General features: G+C 40.0%; 2 protein-coding genes and 1 long non-coding RNA gene across 14 annotated transcripts in view; 2 read left to right on the top strand and 1 right to left on the bottom strand.

The window, feature by feature from the left end:
* Nucleotides 1-8,856, top strand: part of PPM1D (protein phosphatase, Mg2+/Mn2+ dependent 1D) — a 31,386-nt gene extending 22,530 nt beyond the window's left edge. Inside the window, exons 4-6 of one of the 2 annotated variants that reach the window (XM_036450873.2) lie at nt 3,630-3,820; nt 6,472-6,717; nt 7,745-8,856. In XM_036450873.2, the coding sequence (XP_036306766.1) occupies nt 3,630-3,820; nt 6,472-6,717; nt 7,745-8,302 (995 nt within the window). In that variant the 3' untranslated portion in view covers nt 8,303-8,856. The remainder of the gene's footprint in view (nt 1-3,629; nt 3,821-6,471; nt 6,718-7,744) is intronic. The other variant, XM_036450874.2, reaches the window with a different exon arrangement.
* A 9,884-nt stretch (nt 8,857-18,740) lies between these two features.
* LOC118726387 lies at nt 18,741-19,536 on the bottom strand. The gene is made up of 2 exons (XR_004990289.2): nt 19,491-19,536; nt 18,741-18,895 (listed from the first exon to the last, which is right to left on the bottom strand). It is a non-coding gene; the product is annotated as an uncharacterized LOC118726387 (long non-coding RNA).
* A 526-nt stretch (nt 19,537-20,062) lies between these two features.
* The window catches only part of BCAS3 (BCAS3 microtubule associated cell migration factor), a 457,087-nt gene continuing 453,372 nt past the window's right edge, over nt 20,063-23,777 (top strand). For 9 of the 11 annotated variants that reach the window (XM_036451750.2, XM_036451747.2, XM_036451748.2 and 6 more), the window contains exons 1-2: nt 20,340-20,473; nt 22,219-22,306. In XM_036451750.2, coding sequence (XP_036307643.1) covers nt 22,236-22,306 — 71 coding nt within the window. In that variant the 5' untranslated portion in view covers nt 20,340-20,473; nt 22,219-22,235. Of the gene's footprint in view, nt 20,082-20,339; nt 20,536-22,218; nt 22,307-23,777 lie in introns of those variants that run through there. The other 2 variants (XM_036451745.2, XM_036451744.2) reach the window with 2 other exon arrangements.

Here is a 23,777-nt window from a genome sequence, read left to right as displayed (position 1 = left end):
TAGCTTTTTTTTATTAGTGAAGCTCTTTATCTGGCCTTCGATTCTGAGTGATAGCTTTGCTGGGTAGATTATTTTTGGCTGTAGGTTCTTGCTATTCATCACCTTGAATATTTCTTGCCATTTCCTTCTGGCCTGCATGGTTTCTGTTGAGAAGTCAGCTGACAATCGTATAGGTGCTCCTTTATAGGTTACTACCTTCTTTGCTCTTGCTTCTTTTAATATTCTCTCTTTGTCTTTTGCTCTTGCAATTTTAATAATGATGTGTCTCGGTGTGGTCCTCTTTGGATTCCTTTTGTTTGGAGTCCTGTGCACTTCCTGGACTTGTAAGTCTAATTCTTTCACCAGGTGGGGGAAGTTTTCTGTCACTATTTCTTTCAGTATGTTTTTGATATCTTGCTCTCTCTCATCTTCTGGGACCCCCATAATTCTGATATTGGTTCGCTTGAAGTTGTCCCAGAGGTTTCTTACATTATCTTCAATTTTCTGAATTCTCTTGCCTTCTAGCTTCTGTGGAGGAGTGTCTTCTGGCTCTTTATGTTCCAAATCTTTGACTTGATTCTTGCGATCTTCCCTTCTGTTTTTAGGACTCAGTAGAATATTTTTTATTTCAGACAATGTATTCTTTATTTCTTGTTGATCCCTTATCATTTCTTGTTGACTCCTTATTAATTCTAGTTGATCTCTTTTCATATCCTCATAGGCCTTATCCATCTTTTCTAGGAAATTCTTGAAAAACCTTATAAGCGTAGATTTGAACTCTATATCCAGATGCTTTTTGTCCTCTATTTCTTTCGTTTGTGATCTATTTTGTTGTCGCATTTCGCAGTTACAGATGGGACGGGGTTTCAGGGTGGAGCCTGCAGCTTTGGCTTCTGTCAGCCCCGCCCTATGCGGGTCCTTCAGTGCTCGCTGCCAGCACCTCTGAGAGAAAGGTGCCCTCGATTTTCGCCTGCTGCCAGACAGTCTATGCTCTCCCCCAATGAGCCCGGTATTGGGGTTCAGTTCAGTTGGAAGTGGAGTTGGAGGTGGCGTTCACAGCAGTCTGGAGCCCAGGTCTCCTTCCCGTCAGGGCAATCCCGCGGCACAGTGTGCGCGCCTCCGGGACCTCCTTTCGCCTCTCCCCGGGGTTCCACCTTACAGCCCGGCTCCCTATGGCTGAGCCTGAGTCCCCGGGGTCTGGCCTAGAACTGGGGTTCAGAGCAGTCGGGGGCCCAGCACAGTCGGAGTTTTATCTCCTTTCCGCTAGGGAACGCCAGCCAGGCACTCCGCCTCTCCCTCCTCTCCGGCTCCGTCCTCTCCGAGCGCCGCGTCTCCGTACCTTGGGCTTTTCCAGCTCCTCCGCGCCTCCTTCTGGTTTTCTCCTTGCTTCTCGCTGTAGAATTTCCAGTCAGTCAACCTTCCTGTAGTTCTGGGCAATGTCCGTTATATATTTTAGTTGTATTTTATTGAAATTGTTGTGTGCGGCTGCGGCTAGGTGTTCACCTGGGCGCAGCCATCTTGGATCCTTCGGGAAGCTCACAGTTTAGAGAAGGGTAGAGGCATTCATCAAATGATCACAAAAATAACTTACAATTATAACAAGTGCTTGTAAAAAAAAAAAAGTGCTTGCATATGTGCTAAATAAAATTTCAAAAGGGGGTATTTTACATAACTGGAGATATCAGAGCAATGATGTTTGAACTGAGGCCTAAAGAATTACTAGAAATTTAGAGTAGAAGAGCCCAGTTAATGTAGCTCAGTGGTTGAGTGTCAACCTATGAATATGAACTAGGAGATCACAGTTCGATTCCAGGTCAAGGTGTACGCCCAGGATGCTGGCTCGATCCCTAGTGGAGGGCTTACAGTAGGCAGCCATTCAGTGATTCTCTCTCATTATTGATGTTCTATCTCTGCTTTCCTGTCTGAAATTAATTACTAGTAAATAAATCTTTTTTTTTTTTTTTTTTTTTTTTTAAAGAGGAAGAAAGTGTGCCGAAGCCGGTTTCGCTCAGTGGTAGAGCATCGGTCCGCGGACTGAAAGGTTCCGGGTTCGATTCTGGTCAAGGGCATGTTCCTTGGTTGCAGGCACATCCCTGTGCAAGAGGCAGCTGATTGATGATTCTCTCTCATCGATGTCTCTGACTCTCTGTTCCTCTCTCTTCCTCTCTGTAAAAAATCAATAAAATATATTAAAAAAAAAAAGATACATAAGAGGAAGAAAGTGTGTTCTAGGCATAGGAGCGGAATTTGTGAACAGCTCTGTGACATGAGAACTATGGTAAATATAAAAGGGACTCTAATGAAGGCCATGGTAGCTGGAACAGAGATATGGGAATAAGAGGCATGGGTAAAATGAGAAAATAATGCATTTTTGTAGTCTGGATATCTTTAAGAACAAGAGTAAACTATTTCAAAGTTGGAGTGGGAAATATATAAGTAGATTTTTGTGTTTTTTAAATTATAGCAAAATACATATAACAAAATTGACTGTCTTAACAATTTTGAATGTGCAGTTTAGTGGTATTAAATACGTTTACATTGCTGTGCAGCCATCACCCCATCCATTTTAAATTTAAGTTTTAAAGAGATGGTTTTGGTTGCAGTTTTGAGAATGGATTTGGTGAGGCAACAGTTGCTGGAAAGCTTTCCATGGAAAGCTACTCACAGGGGGTGGGGTGCTGAAATTCACTAAGGGTACAGACAACTGGGTGTCCTGCACACTGACTGGCTGCCATGTGCCACAGGAGTAAGCAGAGAACATACTGAAATCAGAAGGCCTTTCTCCTCTGGTGTTCCCCAGTGTCCCTACTGAGGATGAAAGGGAAATGACTATTGACAAGCAACCAACAGTATTTGCCACAGTGCCCAAGGCCCTCTGTTAAGTATGCATGGGAATGACATTCTGATTCTATTTTAGTTCAAAGCTTAATTCTGATCCTTTATTCATTTGATTTCACATGGATGTTTCTCTCTCTCTCCCTCTTCCTTCCTCTTTCTAAAAATCAATTTTTAAAAAATCTTAAATTTTTGGGGGGGATTCTGGTTTGAATTATTACATTTTATGTTATTTAAAAAATATATGTTTTATTGATTTTTTACAGAGAGGAAGGGAGAGGGATAGAAAGTTAGAAACATCCATGAGGGAGAATCGTCGATCAGCTGCCTCCTGCACACCCCCTACTGGGGATGTGCCCGCAACCAATGTGCATGCCCTTGACTGGAATCGAACTTGGGACCTTTCAGCCCACAGACCAATGGACACCCTATCCACTAAGCCAAACCGGTTTCGGCTACAGTTGACTTTTATATATATAGGGTTTGTATTTAACAACTTTTTGCAAATAATGATAGTTTTATTTTCTCCTTCCTGATTTATATATCTGATTTATTTTTATCATATTCTGCTGGAAAGGGTCTCCAGTATAATATTGGAATAGAAGTGGTGGTAGAAGACATATTCTTTATCAGGTTAAGGGAGTTACTTTAAATCTCTATTTTGCTAGGAAGCTTTTTTAAAAGTATCATGAATAAATTTTGAATGTTATCACTTTTCTGGGCCTATTGAAATGAACATGTATATTTTTTCTTTTAATCTGTTGATGTGATACTACTATTATGGAAATAATATTTCTTGCTGCTTCTGCTCTCAGGTGATTTGTGGAGCTATGATTTCTTCAGTGGTGAATTTGTAGTGTCACCTGAACCAGACACAAGTGTTCACACTCTTGATCCCCAGAAGCACAAGTATATTATCTTGGGGAGTGATGGACTTTGGAATATGATTCCACCTCAAGATGCCATCTCAATGTGCCAGGACCAAGAGGAGAAAAAATATTTAATGGTGAGAAGTGACTCAGGAATTTGCTACTATTGTGTATACATACATTGTTCTGGTGCTTTTTGTTTACCTTAAGTAAGTAGATATTTGCATTGGCCTGGCTTTAGAAGTAAGCAAAACATAGCTTTTGCAGCTTATTAGTGGGGCGAGGCAGGAAATATATAAAACTAGGTAACAAAAGACATAACGACTGACATCATTATGAATAGCCCTCGATGAATTTGAAACCTCACCAATTCTGTTTTAATTGAGATATATTTTACACCCTAACATTTATTTACCCTTTTAAAGTGTATAATTTAGTGATTGTTAGTGCATTCTCAGTTGTGTAACCATCACCACTATTTAATCCCAGAACATTTTAATCAATGCTTCCGCCTCTCTCCCTCTCCCCCTCTCTCTCTGGTCAACTAAAAAATATTTTAAAAATAAAATAAAAAAGGACACAATATTAGAGGGGCTCAAATAATCAGCTGAAGCAGTGAGCTGAGGGAAGATTTTAAGTAAGTAGTGGTATTGGCTTATACAGATTTTTTTTTTTTTCATGGAGCTTTGCTTGGGAGGGAACTACAGAGGCACACTGAAAAAGTGAAAGGACCTTCTCCGTGAACTACTATTTGGGCAATGATGAAACATGTACTGGGGAATGTGTTAGATTTATGAATGAGAAATTAGTGCTGCCTTTCGTCATTTGTGAGGTGCATGTTTTTTCATATGAGAAATTGAGAAATAAAGGCAGTATTTGAAAAATCATTACAAAATGATACTTATTTTGGGGATGCAAGATAATAAGATTTTATTTATTTATTTTTAAACACATTTTTATTGATTTCAGAAAGGAAGAGAGAGATAGAAACATAAATGATGAGAGAGAATCATTGATCATTGCCTCCTACACCCACCCTCCTGGGGATTGAGCCCGAAAGCTGGGTATGTGCCCCAAGTGGGAATCTGAGATCTCCTGGTTCATAGGTTGGTATTCGACCACTGAGCTACACTGGCCAGGCTAATTAAGGTTTTAAATAAAGCAACTGAGAAGAGTTATTTCTAGTTTGCCATCATTACTGTGACGAAATACTGTAATATACTTAAGATCAGACAACAGCAAGTAAAGATGTTTCCCTATTTTTTTTTTTATCAAGGAAAGGATAAAAAAAATACATCCCAGTTATTTATCCAGTTTGAATATATATACAATATAGATAATATATATTTTATATGTAATGCTTAAAGTACTAGATAGTAGATCATATAGTATACATTTAGTATATAATAATACATTAATATGTACTTAAGAGTATGTTAATATATCTTATTAGGTTACATAAAATAACTAAAATATTTTCCCACTTTTATATATCCATGATATATTTCTTTTTCAACCAATTCCACTCATTTTCATAATTCAGTTATTTCCAGGGATACTTTGTAAGACATGTAGTCCTATTTTCTGGAGCACAGCATTTTCATTTCTGTTCTCTGAAATTAGCCATGATGATTCCATGTGTGACACTGAAAGTTTTCTTCCAAACTACATTTATTTGCATAATATGAAGTCATTTAAGATTTTTTTACTCTTTCTGTTGATTTGTATTTGATCTCTATACCATAAAAACTTATTGTGTTGCTTTTTTTCTCCTATGAATGACACTGACCATTTAAAAATATATGTTTAAGGGTCATTTATATTTCCTTGTCTCTGAATTTTGTTTATATCCTTTGACAATTTTTAAAAAAATATATTTTATTGATTTTACACAGAGAGGAATTGAGAGAGACAGAGAGTTAGAAACGTCAATGAGAGAGAAACATCGACCAGCTGCCTCCTGCACACCCCCCACTGGGGACGTGCCTGCAACCAAGGTACATGCCCTTGACCGGAATTGAACCTGGGACCTTTCAGTCCGCAGGCCGATGCTGTATCCACTGAGCTAAACCAGTCCCGGCTCCTTTGACAATTTTTATTTTGGGTCATTCTCTTTGATTTTCAGAAGCTCTTATTTTAGGAGGAAATTGGCATTTTGCAATGAGATTTTTGTTGCCATACTTGATTGTAATAATTTGTGAATTGTTTATAACTTGATGTTTACTTTGCTTTTTAGATAACTTCTATTTAACTTTGTCTTAACTATATGTAATTTTTCTTTAATAACTGTAACTAGTGTTACAGTGAAGACACATTTCTTGATACCAAAAAGATAAAAATACAGGTGAAATCTATAGAATAAGCTTTATTATCTTTTGAAAATTTAGAATAGTATGATTTTGACATAGGTTTTTTTTTTTAATATAAATATATTTTATTGAATTTTTACAGAGAGGAAGGGAGAAAGATAGAGAGCTAGAAACGTTGATGAGAGAGAAACATCGACCAGCTGCCTCTTGCACACCCCCTACCGGGAATGTGCCCGCAACCAAGGTACATGCCCTTGACCGGAATCGAACCTGGGACCTCTCAGCCCACAGACCGGTGCTCTACCACTGAGCCAAACCGGCTTTGGCTGACTTTGATGTAGTTTTAGGATCTATGGCTAATGTTTGAAATTTTGAAAATTTAATTTAGTTCTTATTGAACATCAAATATTTAATTTGGTACATGTGTAGTGGTGACTAAATTTGAGTGGTTGACTTCCATCTCCTTCTTTTAAATATAGGGTGGTGAGCATGGACAATCTTGTGCCAAAATGCTTGTGAATCGAGCACTAGGCCGCTGGAGGCAGCGGATGCTTCGAGCAGATAATACCAGTGCCATAGTAATCTGCATCTCTCCAGGAGTGGGTAGTCAGGGAAATTTCACCAATGATGATGAGCTCTATCTGAACCTAACAGATAGCCCTTCCTATAATAGTCAAGAAACCAGCCTGCGGACTTCTTCCCCAAGTTCTACACCACCAGTCAAGGTATATAGTTCTATAGTATTTAAGTTATTTTAATAGGTAGAGTTTCTTTGGTTAGTGTTACTTGAAAACAGTTTTCAGAATTCTTATATAATAAGACTTTGGATTTGAACTAGTCTCAAGAACCTGATGAATTTTTGTCATGTAACTTATTGTCAGTGAGCCATCTTGGCACCATCTGCAGGCCATTGCTCACTCTACTGAGCCAAAGTGGCTAGGGCAAGAATATATATTAATAATTTATTTGAGAAGAGAGGAAGTGATTGAGGAAAATGTTGCATATGGTGGTGGTGGGGGGAAGATAGTGTTTATGCTTAAATTCTGTTCTTGAGAAACTATAAGACAAATGATGCCATAAATCCTCACCCAAGGATATTTTTCCAGTGACTTTTTAGAGTGGAAGGGATTGGAGAGACAGAGAGAAACATCTGTATGAGAGTGACACATCGATTGGTTGCCTTCTGCATGTGCCCAGACCAGGACCAGGGATCGAGCTTGCAACTGAGGTACATGCCCTTGTCTGGAATCAAACCTGGGACTCTTCAGTCCACAGGCTAACACTCTTATCCATTGAGCCAAACAGGCTAGGGCAAGACAATGATTTTATAAGATATTAGTGGAAGATTTGGTTTGATAGGAAGAGTGTTCTTATTTGACTGGAGATGAGAGGATAGTCTATGTATATCTAGAGCTGAACAGCTAAAGGAGTTGTACATTATCTGAATTACCTATGAAGCTTCTAAAAAGCAATATATGAGAGTTTCTAAATGATCTTCACTTATTTTATAGAAAGTAGCTCCAGCCATGCTCAGTAGGGTACAAAGCAACAATGTGAGTTTCCTTATGGAATAGTTGCTTTAATGTTGCACTATATATTTTCCACTCTACTAAATATTCAGAAATTAGACTATAGAAAGTAGGAAAAAGCCAAATTTGTCATTTATTCTAATGAAACCCTTCATCTTCCCAAGGGTCAGGCTGAGTTCTAGGATAAGTGATTTCTTACTTGGTTTACGTTCTTGTTTTTCAGTCAATGGAGGAGGACCCTTGGTCAAGACTGAACTCTAAGGACCATATACCTGCCCTTGTTCGTAGTAATGCCTTCTCAGAGAACTACTTAGAAGTCCCAACTGAGGTGGCTCGAGGGAATGTCCAGGCTGCAGTCTTACCCTCAAAAGATACAGAGCCACTTGAAGAAAATTGCACTAAAGCCCTGACATTAAGGATACATGATTCTTTGAATAATAGCCTGTCAGTTGGCCTGGTGCCTACCAATTCAACAAACACCATCATGGACCAGAAAAATATAAAGATGTCAACTTCAGGTCAAATGAAAGCCCAAGAAGTTGAAAGAACCCCTCCAGCAAACTTTAAAAGGACATTAGAAGAATCCAATTCTGGCCCTCTTATGAAGAAGCATAAACGAAATGGTTTAAGTCGAAGTAATAATGCTCAGCCTGCAAGCCTTGCCACAACTTCACAGCGAAAGAACTCTGTTAAACTTACCATGCGACGCAGACTTAGGGGCCAGAAGAAAATTGGAAATCCTTTACTTCACCAGCACCGAAAAACTGTTTGTGTTTGCTGAACTTTGTCTGAAAAATGTCTTTTTTCCAAATTTAGGATATAAGGCTTTTGAAGATGGTGCCGAAAATGAACTTTTTTTTAAAAAGGACAAAATAAAAATGGTATACAGTTTGACTTTTTTGAATTCAACAGTTTAATCTTGGCCTTGTACTTGCTTGTATTATAAATGTGAATTTTATAGATGTTAGGGTATATGTTGCTGTAAAATGTGTGTAAATTTGTATCCTTCACACAAACTCAGTCTCTTACTCTGATACACAGTAATTATAACGACAGGGCTAAAGGTTTTAAACTTTTAAAAATGCTTATTTAGTCACTTGTGATGAACTTTTTAAAGTAAATTATTAAGCAAACTGGAAAGTGACGTATTTTCATAGTGATCTGTGTTCCACTTAATGTTTCTTAGAGACTGTCTTTTAAAAATTATTTTTTATTTCTAATTTCATAATTCAGAACTAAATTTTTCATAGAAGCAGAAGTAGCTGGCTTTTAGTCTTCTTGTCCTAATTAAAATACTATGCACTATCTTTTATTTCAGTAGCATTTTTCTAAAAACAATAATCATCAGATACATTCACTAAACCTTTGGAATAGAAGGTTTGTTTCCCTAAAAAAATGCCCCACTCAGTTATCCCAGACATTCAGTGGCATTATTAGGTCTTAAAGTAGTTACCCTCTTCTAGTATTTGCATAAAATATGTGTGAAGTTTCTATTGCTATTTCAATAATGGATGGTGCTGCTAATTCCCAACATTTCTTAAATTATTTCATATATCATATAGTTTCATTGATTATATGGAAATATGTTTGTTCAGCTAATAAATCAGTAAATTGTGATATTGCTGGATTTTTATTGTTGGCTTTAATGATATATATAAACTTTCTGTTGTGCCATATCGTGCTTTTAGAGTAACTTAAAATAAATGCATTGTTCATCAAAACAGGCTAAACATCTTAACAGTAAGAATATGATTAAGTCAGTTATGGCTTATAACATTTGATGACATTGCAATTAAAAGTGAATAAAACTACTTTGGTAATGTATAAAAAACTAAAAGAATTAATACTAAAATACTAAGTAAGTCATTTTAGTGTGGTGAATTGTTCTACAGCACATGTGTCAAACACAAGGCCCACGGGCCAAATCCGTCCCGCCAGGCCTTGCAATGTGGCCCGCACCGCGCTGTCATCACTGCACTCCGCTGCGTTTCCATCACAGTGACAGTTTATGACTGTTCAGTAAACCATTTGGCCTGTGATTTAGGCTGGGTTTTAGATTTTGGCCCCTTCTCTGATTGAGTTCGACACCCCTATTCTACAGTGAGGAATTTTTAAAAATTTATTTAGGATGTCTCTCATTGAAAGATTGAAGAGTTGATTACATATATAAAACCCTAATATGCAAATAGTGAAACAACTGAAAAACAATTGCTATGACGTGTGCTGACCATCATGGGGTGCATGCAGAACATGGCGAGCATCAGCAGCAGGTGGCAGAGCAGGAAACATTGTGGGCATCAGCCGTTGCGAGATGGTGGAGTAGGTTAACAGAAACACCAGACCAAGGTGGGGCCCCTATCATTGTCATCAGGGCGAGCCTCTGGTGGCTACTGAAAATTCTTTGCTCCTATGCACCTCTGTCCTGCCAGGTACTGGCACCTACTGCTGGCACCAGCCCTGCTCGCCCCTGCTGCCAGCCCCAATTGCCCATTAGAGCTTCTCCACCTTCCCTGTGCTCTTGAGGGACAATCAGGGCAGCAGTCGCTGCTCACACCTGCTGACGGCACTGGCCCTATTCTCACACGCTGCTGGCACTGATCACAATCGCTCCGCGTTGGCAGCGGGTGCAAGCGGGGCCGGGCACTGTCAGCAGGAGGGGCCTGATGGGGGTGAGGAGGATGGGCCAGAATTGTTCCTGTGCCCACCTCAACCTTGCGATTCCTTTCAGGGTGCATGAATTCATGCACTGGGCTCCTGGTATAACTATCAATATAATATGCTAGGTACTGAACAATTGGAAGCATACTACTTTCCATAAGAAAAATAATTGAGAAGCAGTAGTCTGGGTAAAACTTTAATTGAGGCTAGTTTTTAAAAAGGTATTTTGGGCCCTGGCCAGATAGCTTGCTGGTTAGAGCATCATCCAAGGTTCTGGGTTCAATCCCTTAAAAAAATAAAAGGATTTTTGGATAATTGTTTTTCAGATCTTTCAAGAGAGAGACATAGCAACTTAGAAACATTTTTTAAGTCAATTTATTTTGAAGGGTTTTTCCATAAATTAGATCTGTAATACCATGTTAGCTGGTCCATGTAGAAATTCAACAAATCTGCCCTAACAGGTTTGGCTCAGTGGATAGAGTGTCGGCCTGCGGACTGAAGGGTCCTGGGTTTGATTCTGGTCAAGGGCATGTACCTTAGTTGCGGGCACATCCTCAGTGGGAGGTGTGCAGGAGGCAGCTGATTGATGATGTTTCTCTGTCATTGATGTTTCCAACTATCCTCCTTTCCTCTCTAAAAAAGCAATAAAATATATTTTTTAAAAATTCAACAAATCTGAATGTATAGTAAAAGCAGGGAAAATCTGTTTAGCTCTTTTTCACCGTTTTTGCCAGTGGTTTTAAAGATAACAATCTAATCCTGTCTATATTAAAATTTCCATTTGACTAAAGTAATGGATAAATTAATCTTTAATGCAAAAATGCTACAGCATTAATTCTTTCATAGATCACATTTTTAGTGTATTAGAGTCTAATTATATACCGTACCAGTAGTTATCTAATACTGGAAACATTTTTGGCTTGACACACATAAATGCAGAAGCTAAAATTAGCTCCTTTCTATATGTGTTCCCTGGGATATGTTCTTTAAGGAGTTGAAGATGTTATGTAATCACAAATGTTTTAACGTTTCTATTTTTATTAAATTTTACTTGCCTATGTAACATCTGCATGATGGAAAATTCATGATGTATAAAATGGTACATAATGAAGGAACGCCACCTCAGTTCCCAAGGCCACCAGTATTTCCTCCCTTTTTTGTGTATTCTCTCTGATAATCTATGCATAGACTGCACTATGTGTTTATTGCTTAATCTTATCTTTTTAAGATTGTGTCCATAGCAGTACATTACAGAGCCTCAAGCACTTGATTGGGGAGGCGGGGGAGATGTCCCTCAACCGAGACTGTGCCCTCTCGCAGTCCAGGAGCCCTTGGCGGATGTCCAACTGATGGTTTAGGCCCGCTCTCTTAAGCCGGCAGTCAGACATCCTTAGCGCTGCTGCAGAGGTGGGAGAGGCTCCTGCCGCCACCACCACTGTGCTCGCCAGCTGTGAGCCTGGCTTCTGGCTGAGCAGCCCTACCCCTGTGGGAGTGCATTGACCACCAGAGGGCAGCTCCTGCATTGAACATCTGCCCTCTGGTGGTCATTGTGTGTCATAGTGACTGGTTGTTCTGTTTGGTTGATTTGCATATTAGCCTTTTATTATATTGGATTCTGCCTAGTCTGTGGATATTTTACTTTGCCACTAAGTAACTATGTCCACTAAAAGGAAAACACTATTTCTTCCTTTATTCACAGAATACTCTGACACAAGATATATGGGTTTTCCTCACCAAACAATTCTCTAATTTCTGAGACACCAACTGGATGTCCTACAATTAAATTCAGTTTTTGTATCTACCTGGAGTTATCAGAACCCACAAATTAAGAGTTCAGTCTCAGAAGACTGCACCCATTTCAGATACCAATTACAAATCACATATACTTTTGATCAAGTGGCTATAAATCAGGGTTTCTACAACCCAATCTACAGGATTTATAATTTGTTGGTAAGAGGCCTCAGTTCCTTGCCAGATGTGCCCCTTCATAGGGCTTTCCACAATAATGTCCATTAACTTTCTTTTTCAATATTTTGAAGAACAGGTTCTTGACCTATTTATTTCATGCCTTACAGATGAAAATATGGTAGTTATGAAAAAAATGTTTTAGTTCTGTATTGCTGCATAAAAATACCTCAAAATTCAGTAGCTTAAAATAACAAACAGCCCTTGCTAATTTGCTCAGTGGAAAGAGTGTTGACCTGCGATTGAAGAGTCCCTGGTTGATTCCAATCAAAGGCACATGCCTGGGTTGCAGGCTTGATCACCAGTAGGGGCAGCAGGAGGCAGCCAATAAATGATTCCCTCTCATCACTAATGTTTCTATCTCTCCCTCTACCTTCCTCTCTGAAATAAAATATGTTTTTTAAAAAGAACAAAGTAGAGCCCTGCTGGTGTGGTTCAGTGGTTGAGAGTTGACCTATGAACCAGGAGATCATAGTTCAATTCCTGATAAGAGCACATGCTCAGATTTTGGGGTCAGTCCTGAGTAGGGGGCATACAGGAAGCAACTGATCGATAATTCTCATCATTGATGTTTCTCTCCCTCTCTCTTCCACTCTTTGTAATCAATAAAAACATTTTTTAAAAAATGAGTAAGACAGAAACCACAATGTCTTTTGTAACAACCTCAGAGGTACCATGTTAATTTAGTTGCATTTTATTAGTCACACAGATAAATGCAAGAGGCAACCACATGCTATGAATACTAAAAGGTGGGTGTCATTATTGGCCATCTTGGAGGTAGTCCATCACAATCTAGAAAGAATATAGGAGACCTTCAAGATCATCTTCCAACTGACTAATAAACACGAAATAGCAAAATTTTGAAACTCAAATAGAAAATATGGTTTTGGAGATTTAAAATGGTGATAGAGTAAGTGGATAATGCATGGACATGTTCCCAGGAACAAATTGGAATTACAACTAAAATACAGAAAAAACTGAATAATCAACAGAAAACTCGCTGGAGAGAATCCTGATACCCTAGGACTAAGAATGGAGACCGCATAGAGACTGATAGGAGGAGAGAAAGCATGAAAGGGCTGCCCAAGTGCCCACTGACAGCAACTGAAGTTCCTGAGATAGACCTCAGCTATGGGAGTTGCCATTGAGAACTCTGGGGTCTAATCCCCAAGCTGGGCCCCCAACAGAGAGCACCAGAACTGAGAAGGGTATCCACATAACATCTGGCTGTGAGAAGCAACGTGGTTGCTGTCTGCCAGGGAGTGATGGATGGAAATTCAGGCACCCTCTTAAAGGGCCCTGGCTACCTTGTGCTCCAGCAGAGAGAGGGCAGAGTGGACTGGAGCTGTGCGAACAGAAGCCAGGATTGGGGGCTCGGGTTAGAGCTCAGAAGGCAGACACCCCAGTTTCCTGTGCTGAGTCATTCCCTCATGCAGCTGAAATCTTTCCCACACAGACATTTGCCATACAGGTGGCCTTGCCTGGGGGAAAAACAGTTGACCCCCCCCTATTGGAAATGTGGAGTTCCCCAGGCCACTTAAAAGACCAAAAATAACCATTAGCACCAGGCAGAAGCAACTGTTCCACCCTACTGAAAAAACTCTCTCCAAAGCTCAGGATGATTGCCTGAAGAACAAGTAGGGAGAGGTGGTCTCTAGAAGCTTTGAATCTGCCTGATCTAATCAGTCAGAAACAGTGTTTGACACTGTCATACTAGAGATTTGAGAGGCATAGCAGATCTACCTAATACATAGTCACAAAACCAAGAAGGAAGCCAAAATGAGGAGACAAAGAAACAACCTCCAAATGAAAGAACAAGAGAATTCTCCAGAAGAGATATGAAATAGAGATAAGAATTTTATCTGAAACACAGTTCAGAGTAATGGTGGTAAAGTTGCTCAAAAGCATGAGAAAAGATATAGTAACTACGAAAACAGAAATAAAAAATGACATAGCACAAATAAAGAACATATTGGAAGGGATACACAGCAGATTAGGGAAAGCTGAGGATCCAATTAGTGAATTAGAAGACAGGGGTAGTACTGACTGGTTTGGCTTGGTGGATAGTGTCAGCTTGCGGACTGAAGGGGCCCAGGTTCGATTCCAGTCAAGAGCATGTACCTGGTTGTGGACACATTCCCAGTAAGGGGTGTGCAGGAGGCAGCTGATTGATGTTTCTCTCTCATTGATGTTTCTCACTCTCTATCCCTCTCCCTTCCTCTCTGTCCGACGCTCTATCCACTGAGCCAAACCAGCTAGAGCAAGTTATTTCAAATTTTAAAGCAGTTTTTATTCAGGGTTAAATGGGGAAGATAATAAATGGGGAAGGTAAATATGTTCTGGAGATCATTAAAAGAGTTGAAACTAATTTTTGGTCTTTGTCAATAGTTTTTACTTCCTGGTATATTTAATTATAAATATCAGTTCCACATTTCAGGATAAATTGTTGGGTTTTGACATGTAATTTTTCATGTTGGAGAATAGAGCATTATGGAGAACAAAAATGAAACAAATAATCTCTTCTGTTAAAGAGCTTACATTTTAGTTACATAGATGATAGAATGATACATTCATCAACAGAGAATAGTTACAAAGCAGTACTGATGTGTGAGAGACAGAGGGCAACTGCTCTTCAAAATTTGCCTGGGACAATCCTACTTTAACCTTTACCTTTTTTGTTTGTTTAGATATGTTTTTACTGCATTTTTTGGTTTTTTTTTTGTTTTTAGAGAGAGAGGAAGGATAGAGATAAACATTGATTGGCTGCCTCCTCCAGGCCCCATCTAGGCAATCGAACCAGTGACCTCTAAGTACATTGGATGACACTCAACAAATTGAGCTAGGGCATCTTTTACCTTTTTAAAGGATTTATTTATTTATTATTGTTTTTTTTTTAAATATTTTTTTATTTTATTGATTTTTCAGAGAGGAAGAGAGAGGGATAGAGAGTTAGAAACATCGATGAGAGAGAATCATTGATCAGCCGCCTCTTGCAGACCCCCTACTGGAGACCTGCCCACAACAAAGGTACATGCCCTTGACCGGAATCGAACCCGGGTCCTTTCAGTCTGCAGGCCGACGCTCTATCCACTGAGCCAAACCGGTCCCGGCAATTTATTTATTATTGTTGACAGTATTACAGATGTCTCCCATTTTCTTTCCTTTTAATCCCCTCCATCCAGCCTTTTTCTACCCCCCACAGGTCATCACCAACTTTTTGTCCTTGTCCCTGGGCTATGCATATTCTTTTTTTTAATTTTTAATTTTTAATTTTTATTCCTTTTTATTTTTTTTAATGTATAGCCTATATAACAAAAGGCTAATATGTAAATTGCCCCCTTGACCAGGAGTTCAACCATGGGGGTGGGCCAGCGGGCCAACCTCTGGCATCCCCTCCCCCCTGGCCAGCTCAGCCCAACTGGCCAATCAGGACAGGCCAGCCAGACCCAATCCATGCATGAGTTGGTACATTGGGCCTTCAGTAAGTATATAAAGTCTTTGGTTTATCTCTCTTTGTCCTCCCATCTCCACAAAGAAGAATGTAAGTGTGTCCTTTACCTTTTTTAAAAAATTGGTTGAATTATTTATTAGCAGCATTTTAACTGGACAATCAGTGGGTCCATGCTGCCTGTCACTACTTTTATTTGACTGGTGAAATCAGATTATTTCACCACTGCTTAAATCATATGATTATTATCTAAGTGTTTTTTGGAGGCCATAGTGAGGCAATGGTTTGCTTGAGGTTAAAAAAGGAATCCCAGCCCTAGGTGGTTTAGCTAAGTGGTTAGAGCAGTGTTTTTCAACCTTTTTTGGGCAAAGGCACACTTGTTTCATGAAAAAAATCACGAGGCACACCACCATTAGAAAATATTAAAAAATTTAACTCTGTGCCTATATTGACTATATATAAAGTAATTCTCTTGAATAGGAATCAAATAAACACAAAGAAAGTATTTTATAATTACTTTATTATAAAATATTAAGTAAACAAAATAGTGAAAAATTATAAAATTCTTGTCTTGTCTGCACCTACGGCACACCAGGCAACATTGTGCCGCGGAACAGCGGTTGAAAAACGTTGGGTTAGAGCATCAGCCTTCGGATTAAAGGGACCCAGGTTCGATTCTGGTCAAGGGCACATGTCTGGGTTGCAGGCTCAGTTCAACATGCAGGAGGCAGTCAATCATTGGTTCCCTCTCATCACTGATGTTTCTATCTCTCCTTTCCTCTCTGAAAGCAATAAAAATATATTAAAAAATAAAAGGAAACCCAATCCTATCTAAACAAATGCACAATAAAATGAAAAGTGACCTTAACATTTTGTTGGCATATGTGTGGATAGTTCCTTGATAATTCCCTGGGGACTGTAGGAAAGGCAACTTTAGTCATTAATGATTTATTATAGTGGACATTGTAGTAACTAGGATAACACAGAACTCTAACTTGAACTCACTCTTTTATGCTGAAAATGTATTTGCTAGCTAGGATTGCTCAGTCAGAACAGATTGTTGAAAAGTTTCCCCAGATCCCATAACTTTGAAATGATTCATGAGCTGGCAATATGTACTAAGCATTCATATTCAAAAAATGATTACCATAAATTTTATTTATATGAGCATTTATTCCAATACTGCCGGCATCAGGGGAGAGCTGCACGTCACCCACAAAAATCAAAGATTACATAGGGAAGTAGGGATCACAGGTATGGGGAAGTAGAAGGCAGGGGTGGGACTCCATTGTTTGGGCAACATGGTTGTTAATCTTTTTATAATAGGCAATTGTTGAATGAGAATGGATCCCATTCCAAGGTTGACTCCCAGATCCAAGGTTGACTCCCTGGTCCAAGGTTGACTTCAGGCCCTGGGACTTACAACTCCCAGCCAGGTCAGAATGTCCTTTTCTTAACCAACACAAGGCAATATGGTTAAGATTAATATTTATTATAACCATAATTTGTCCCCAATATTCTATTTTTTCAGCCCTTACAGTGTCTCATTTCAAGGTTTCATTGGTAGAATGATACATTATATAGCCACTTTTTAAAAAAATTTGTTTTTCCTTGCCCTAGCTGGTTCAGTGGATAGAACGTTTGCCTGTAGACCAAAGGGTCCCATGTTCGATTCTGGTTAAGGGAACATACCTTGGTTGCAGTCTCCTCCTCCACCCAGGCCCTGATCAGGGAGCGTGCCGGAGGCAACCAATCAATGTGTCTACCTTACTCTAAAAAATCAATGGAAAAATATCCTTGGGTGAGGATTAACCAACTCCCCCAAAAATCTGTTTTTCCTTATTCTATTTTATTTTTTTAGAGAGGGAGAGGGATAGAAAGTTAAAAAATCAATGAGAGCTGAAACCGGTTTGGCTCAGTGGATAGAGCATTGGCCTGCGGACTGAAGGGTTCGATTCCGGACAAGGGCACGTACCTTGGTTGCGGGCCCATCCCCAGTGGCGGGGTGCAGGAGGCAGCTGGTCGATGTTTCTCTCTCATGGACGTTTCTAACTCTCTATCCCTCTCAATTCCTATCTGGGTAAAAATCAAAAAATATATTTTTAAAAAAATCAATGAGAGAGAAACATGGATCAGTTGCCTCCTGCACACACCCTCCTGGGGAGGTGTCCACAACTAAGGTACATGCCCTTGACCGGAATTAAACCTGGGACCCTTCCGAAGCTCTATCCACTGAGCCAAACCATTCAAGGCTGTTTTTCCTTTTATTTGACTGGTGAAATCAGATTATTTCACCACTGCTTAAATCATATGATTATTATCTAAGTGTTTTTGGAGGCCATAGTGAGGCAATGGTTTGCTTGAGGTTAAAAAAGGAATCCCAGCCCTAGGTGGTTTAGCTAAGTGGTTAGAGCATCAGCCTTCGGATTAAAGGGTCCCAGGTTCGATTCTGGTCAAGGGCACATGTCTGGGTTGCAGGCTCAGTTCAACCTGCAGGAGGCAGTCAATCATTGGTTCCCTCTCATCACTGATGTTTCTATCTCTCCTTTCCTCTCTGAAAGCAATAAAAATATATTAAAAAATAAAAGGAAACCCAATCCTATCTAAACAAATACACAATAAAATGAAAAGTGACCTTAACATTTTGTTGGCATATGTGTGGATAGTTCCTTGATAATTCCCTGGGGACTGTAGGAAAGGCAACTTTAGTCATTAATGATTTATTATAGTGGACATTGTAGTAACTAGGATAACACAGAACTCTAACTTGAACTCACTCTTTTATGCTGAAAATGTATTTGCTAGCTAGGATTGCTCAGTCAGAACAGATTGTTGAAAAGTTTCCCCAGATCCCATAACTTTGAAATGATTCATGAGCTGGCAATATGTACTAAGCATTCATATTCAAAAAATGATTACCATAAATTTTATTTTTTATTTGAAGGTTCATGAGAGAATCACATTATCTCTGCAGAGAGAAAAAATGGAGGACTTAGAACTAATTCATTGGTTAATTAGTAATTAGTTAATTTGGAGAAGTTTCTAAGGGGTTCTAAGAATTTTAAATTTATTTACTCCTATAAAAATCCTATGAGACACATAAATATTCCTTCTACAGTTTACAAAGTATGAAACCAAGTCAAAGAAATTCAAATGCAACTATTTACTAGTTGACAATGGGAAGCAGTAATATTCCTCTGACCAATTTTCTCTTAAAGCCATTTCCATGATGATGATGGACGCTATTATATTTTCATTTCAGTCACTCCTGATAAACAATAAATTTGAAGAAATACAATATATCTGAAATGTAAAACAAAATGTGGAACTTTATCACTGTTCATCCTATCTGTAAATGTCATCACTCAGTTGCTCAAGCTCAAAACACAGGCATCTCCTTTCTCTCTTTTCCTTCTATTCCACATCCAATGCATTATCAAGATCTCTCAATTCTCTTTTCCAAAATATTCTGAAATTCACAACTTTTCACGTCTACTGCTTCACTTCCGGACCCCTTCTCCCACCTGTTCTACTGAAACAGCCTCCATACTTGATCCACTGCTTCCAACGTCCCTTCCCTGACAAAAATTTATTTTCTGTTTAGTAAGTAAAATGATCTTTTAGAAATGTAAATACGATCATGACAGTCCTCAAAATTATTCTCAATCTAAAATAAAATTGAAACTCCTTATAAATCCTGTACAAAACCAACTGGCCATTGCTTACCTCTCCTAATTAGTTTTCTATATTAGTTCACTTTGCCTTAAACCATAGTATTTTCCTCGTTCTTACTCAAAATTCACTTCCTTCTTTGAGCCTTTGTGTTTACTGAGCGTTTGTACCATAAAGCAATAAATGCTATACTTCTTATTCATTATTACATAGAAATGTAACTAACGAAACAACACCAGCAAGATTTTGATGTCTTCCTTATGGGAGGCAGAGGGAAGAGTTAGGCGTGGCTCATAAAACTAGATTAAATTGGCCGGGACCGGTTTGGCTCAATGGATAGAGCGTCGGCTTGGGGACTGAAGGGTCCCGGGTTCGATTCCGGTCAAGGGCATGTACCTTGGTTGCGGGCATATCTCCAGTGGGGGTGTGCAAGAGGCAGCTGATCGATGACTCTCTCTCGTCGATGTTTCTAACTCTCTATCTCTCTCCCTTCCTCTCTGTACAAAATCAATAAAATATATTAAAAAAAAAAAAAAACTAGATTAAATTGAGGAGATTACTTGCCGCGTCCCTCCTCCAGAATCACACCGCCTAAGCTCCAGAACTGCCCACCACCCTCTACCATCCTAGCTTCCCGGAAGGTAAACACATCGACGAGGGCGGGGCAGAAGGCGGGCTCAGAACGGATGAGTGGCCAACCAAAAGTGATTGGCAGCTGCCACGTCCACGTGCTCGGGGCTTCTAACCAGCTGTCGCGAGAGTTCTATGTAAACAGACCAGTGTCCGGGTCCTCGGAGACCCAGCCTGAGGCGCTCAGGTGAGGTGCCCAGGAGTCTGGGACGTGATGCTTTTGGACAGACCCACGAAGGAGCTGTCTGCGACGGAAAATACACAATGTCCGCAATGCCTCCGCCCGGCGTTCGCAACCGAACTTGACACCTTGGTTTTACCCGAATTTACATACTGTTTTGTTTTTCCTGAAGCCCCAGCGGATTGGCTAGTTTCAGGAGGCGGGTCCGCCCCTTTCCTACTCGCTGGTTGGCGAAGCTGACCTCGAAGGGCGGTGCCCGGCCGCGGACAGTTCGCTCCTGGGATTGGCCAGAAAGGTAGTTCCGTTGAGGCGTGGTAGGAAGTGGTAGCCGTCAATCACGAGGGGACTCCAAACAGTGAGGCTTGAGCTGGAGAACAGCGTTTACCGGCGGGCGGCCGGTGAGAGGCTCGGCGGGGCTGTGTCTTTGGGGAGGCTCGTGGGGGGACGAGGGGCCAGCCGCGCGAGCGGAGGGGACTTGACTGGCAGGGATTGGGCGAGGGGAAGCGGTGGCGATTGGAGGGGGAGGGGAGCGAGGTAGGGCAAAGGGCCAGAGGGCGGCCGGGGGGCAGCGGTGGCACCGCGTCGGAGGGTAAGTGGGCAGCCTTGTCCTGGTGACTTTCAGGGGAGAGGGGCCTGAGGAACTGGCCGTGGTCGCCTTCAGGAGACAGGGCCCTCGCAGGACAGTTCTTGGCAGGCTGTGTCTGGAAAGAAAGGGTGGTGTGGAAATGAGAGGGCTGAGGGGCTGGGGGGTGACACCAGGTACTCATGGAGGAAGGGGTATCTGGGCTGGTTCGGGTGAAGGGTGTTTTGGTGGGAGCATGTGGGACTCATCAGTTTCAAAGTTGTCAAATAAGGTGGTAGAATGCTCCCTACTTAGAAGTGAGGGTTTTAGGGGCTTTTCAAAATTAGTTCCAGGCTGTGGGGCTCTCCTGAGCCCTGTAAGAGATATTTAATATTGCTGTCAGTACTCCTTTAAACCTTAACCAAATACACTCCATGCTCTTAAAACCTCCCCAATGATTCAGATGCTTATTAGGGATGAGGAATCAGTGATGTGAGAGGAAAGGAAGCCCTAATTCTTAAGTTTTTTTAAAAAAATATTTTTATTGATTTTTTTTTTTTTTTTTACAGAGAGGAAGAGAGAGGGATAGAGAATTAGAAACATCAATGAGAGAGAATCATCAATCAGCTGCCTCTTGCACACCCCACTGGGGATGTGCCCGCAACCAAGGTACATGCCCTTGACGGGAATCGAACCCGGGACCTTTCAGTCCGCAGGCCGACGCTCTATCCACTGAGCTAAATCAGGTTTGGGCTCTTAAGGATTTTTTTTTTTTTTTAAACTTATTTAGACTGGTGATTAGGTTCCAATAGCAGAGGGTTAAATACAACTGTTTTAAAATATTCTGCTAATTATGACCATGCAGTCTTTTTTAAAATCTTTATTTAAAAAATATATTTTTTATTGATTTTAGAGAGGATGAGAGGGAGAGATAGAAACATTAATGATGAAAGAGAACCTTCTACCGGTTGCCTCCTGCACGCCCCCTGCTGGTCCTGGAGCAGGAAACCTGCACATGTGCCCTGATCAGAAATTGAACTGTGACCTCCTGGTTTGGAGCTCAACCACTGGTGGGGCCATGCAGACTTCTTTTTAAAGATATAATTGTCATATGATATATTAGTTTTAAATGTATAGCATAATGATTTGGTATTTGTATATATTGAAAACAATTGCCACAGTAAGCCTAGTTAAGATCCATTACCACTGTTACAATATGCTTTCTTACAGATTACAACAGTCTTAGTTGGATGGTGTTATCTTACTGTTCCATTTGGTCTTGAAATATTGTACCATGTGTGTTTTAACTATCTCAACAGAAGTTAGCAGTACATTTAAAAATTTTGGCTTACATAGGTTTTTATAAAGTGATCCTGCACTAGACTTCCCATCCATGCTCTGGTTCTTTTACTTTTCTAGTTTATCTTAACAGTAGATCAAAGGGTCCAGCAAGAGCCTTAGCTAGTTTTGTGGTTCTGAGGTTTGGTTAAAAAAAAAAAAGATCTCGGTAATTTGATTTCCTTTCTCCCTACTCCCAACAATAATGATTTTTGTTTTTTTTGTTTTTTGTTCTGGAAATAGGTTTTGTGAATGAAGCTATGGCTACGGATTCCCCGAGAAGACCCAGTCGTTGTACTGGTGGAGTTGTGGTTCGCCCTCAGGCTGCCACGTAAGCAAATTTCAGAATAAGTCTGATAGCTGAAGAAAGATTATTCAGAATAGTGATTTAACACTCAGGTTTCCTTTTTGAACAATAATTGCTTTGTAGAATCTATTTAATTTTGCCTTTGTAGGATGCTAAATATCATTGCCAAGGCCAAATAAAAGGAATAATTGGAGGGTCGAGTTGATGTTTTCAGCACATTTATTTACACTATATGAAAAGCACTCTGCTGAATCTTAAAGAGTAATGCTTTTTCATACTCTAGGTTTAACAATTAGTGGGTTATTAAACAACTTATTGGATCAGGAGTAATATTCAAAAAAGAAATAGAATTTGCTGGGACCGGTTTGGCTCAGTGGATAGAGCGTCGGCTTGGGGACTGAAGGGACCCGGGTTCGATTCCAGTCAAGGGTATGTACCTTGGTTGCTGGCATATCCCCAGTAGGGGGTGTGCAAGAGGCAGCTGATCGATGACTCTCTCTCATCGATGTTTCTAACTCTCTATCTCTCTCCCTTCCTCTCTGTACAAAATCAATAAAATATATTTAAAAAAAAAGAAATAGAATTTATAGAAAATAGAGTTGAGAGTATTGTTTTATGATACACACAGAGATATATCTGTTTACTAGATTGTGATGCAAAATGTATTTCTTTACACTAAGTTCTCAGTCAGAAAGTTTCAAAGTCATAAAGAGTACAAGTCTATATATATATTAAAAAATATTTTAATTGATTTTTCACAGAGAGGAAGTGAGTGGGATAGAGAGTTAGAAACATCAGTGAGAGAGAAGCATTGATCAGCTGCCTCCTGCACACCCCCTACTGGGGATGTGCCCGCAACCAAGGTACATGCCCTTGACCAGAATCGAACTTGGGACCTTTCAGTCCCCAGGCCGACACTCTATCCACTGAGGCAAACTGGTTTCGGCTATTTTTTTATTTTTGTTGTTAATCCTCACCTGAGTATATTTTCCCATTGATTTTTAGAGTGAGTAGAAGGGTGGGGAAGAGACTGAGGAAGAAACATCAATGTGAGACACCACATTGATTACTTGCCTCTAACACATTGCCCCAACCAGGGCCAGGGACCTAGCCTGAAACAGGTACATTCCCTTGACACCCTTCAGTCCAGGAGCCTAAGATTTATCCACTAATTCAAACTAGCTAGGGCTGCATTTCTGTATTATAAGCCTTCTTTGACAAAGCATATGGATACTTAAAAAAAATCCTTAAGTTTATTGATTTTTTCTTTTTTTTAGAAAGAGTAAAAGAGGAAGGGAAAGAGTGAGAGGAAGAGAGATATAGATAAAGAGAGAGAGAACCATTGATCAGTTGCCTCCCATATTCGCCCTGACTGGGATTGGAACCCTCAACATATGTATGTGCCCTGGCTGGGAATTGAACCCCAAACCTTTTTAAAAATTTATTTTACTTTTTTATTGTCTAAAGTTTTACATATGTGTCCTTTTGCCCCAAT

The sequence above is a fragment of the Pipistrellus kuhlii genome, unplaced genomic scaffold (assembly GCF_014108245.1).
Source record: "Pipistrellus kuhlii isolate mPipKuh1 unplaced genomic scaffold, mPipKuh1.p scaffold_m20_p_22, whole genome shotgun sequence".
Classification (NCBI taxonomy): domain Eukaryota; kingdom Metazoa; phylum Chordata; class Mammalia; order Chiroptera; family Vespertilionidae; genus Pipistrellus; species Pipistrellus kuhlii.
This window is presented reverse-complemented; position numbering and strand designations above follow the sequence as displayed.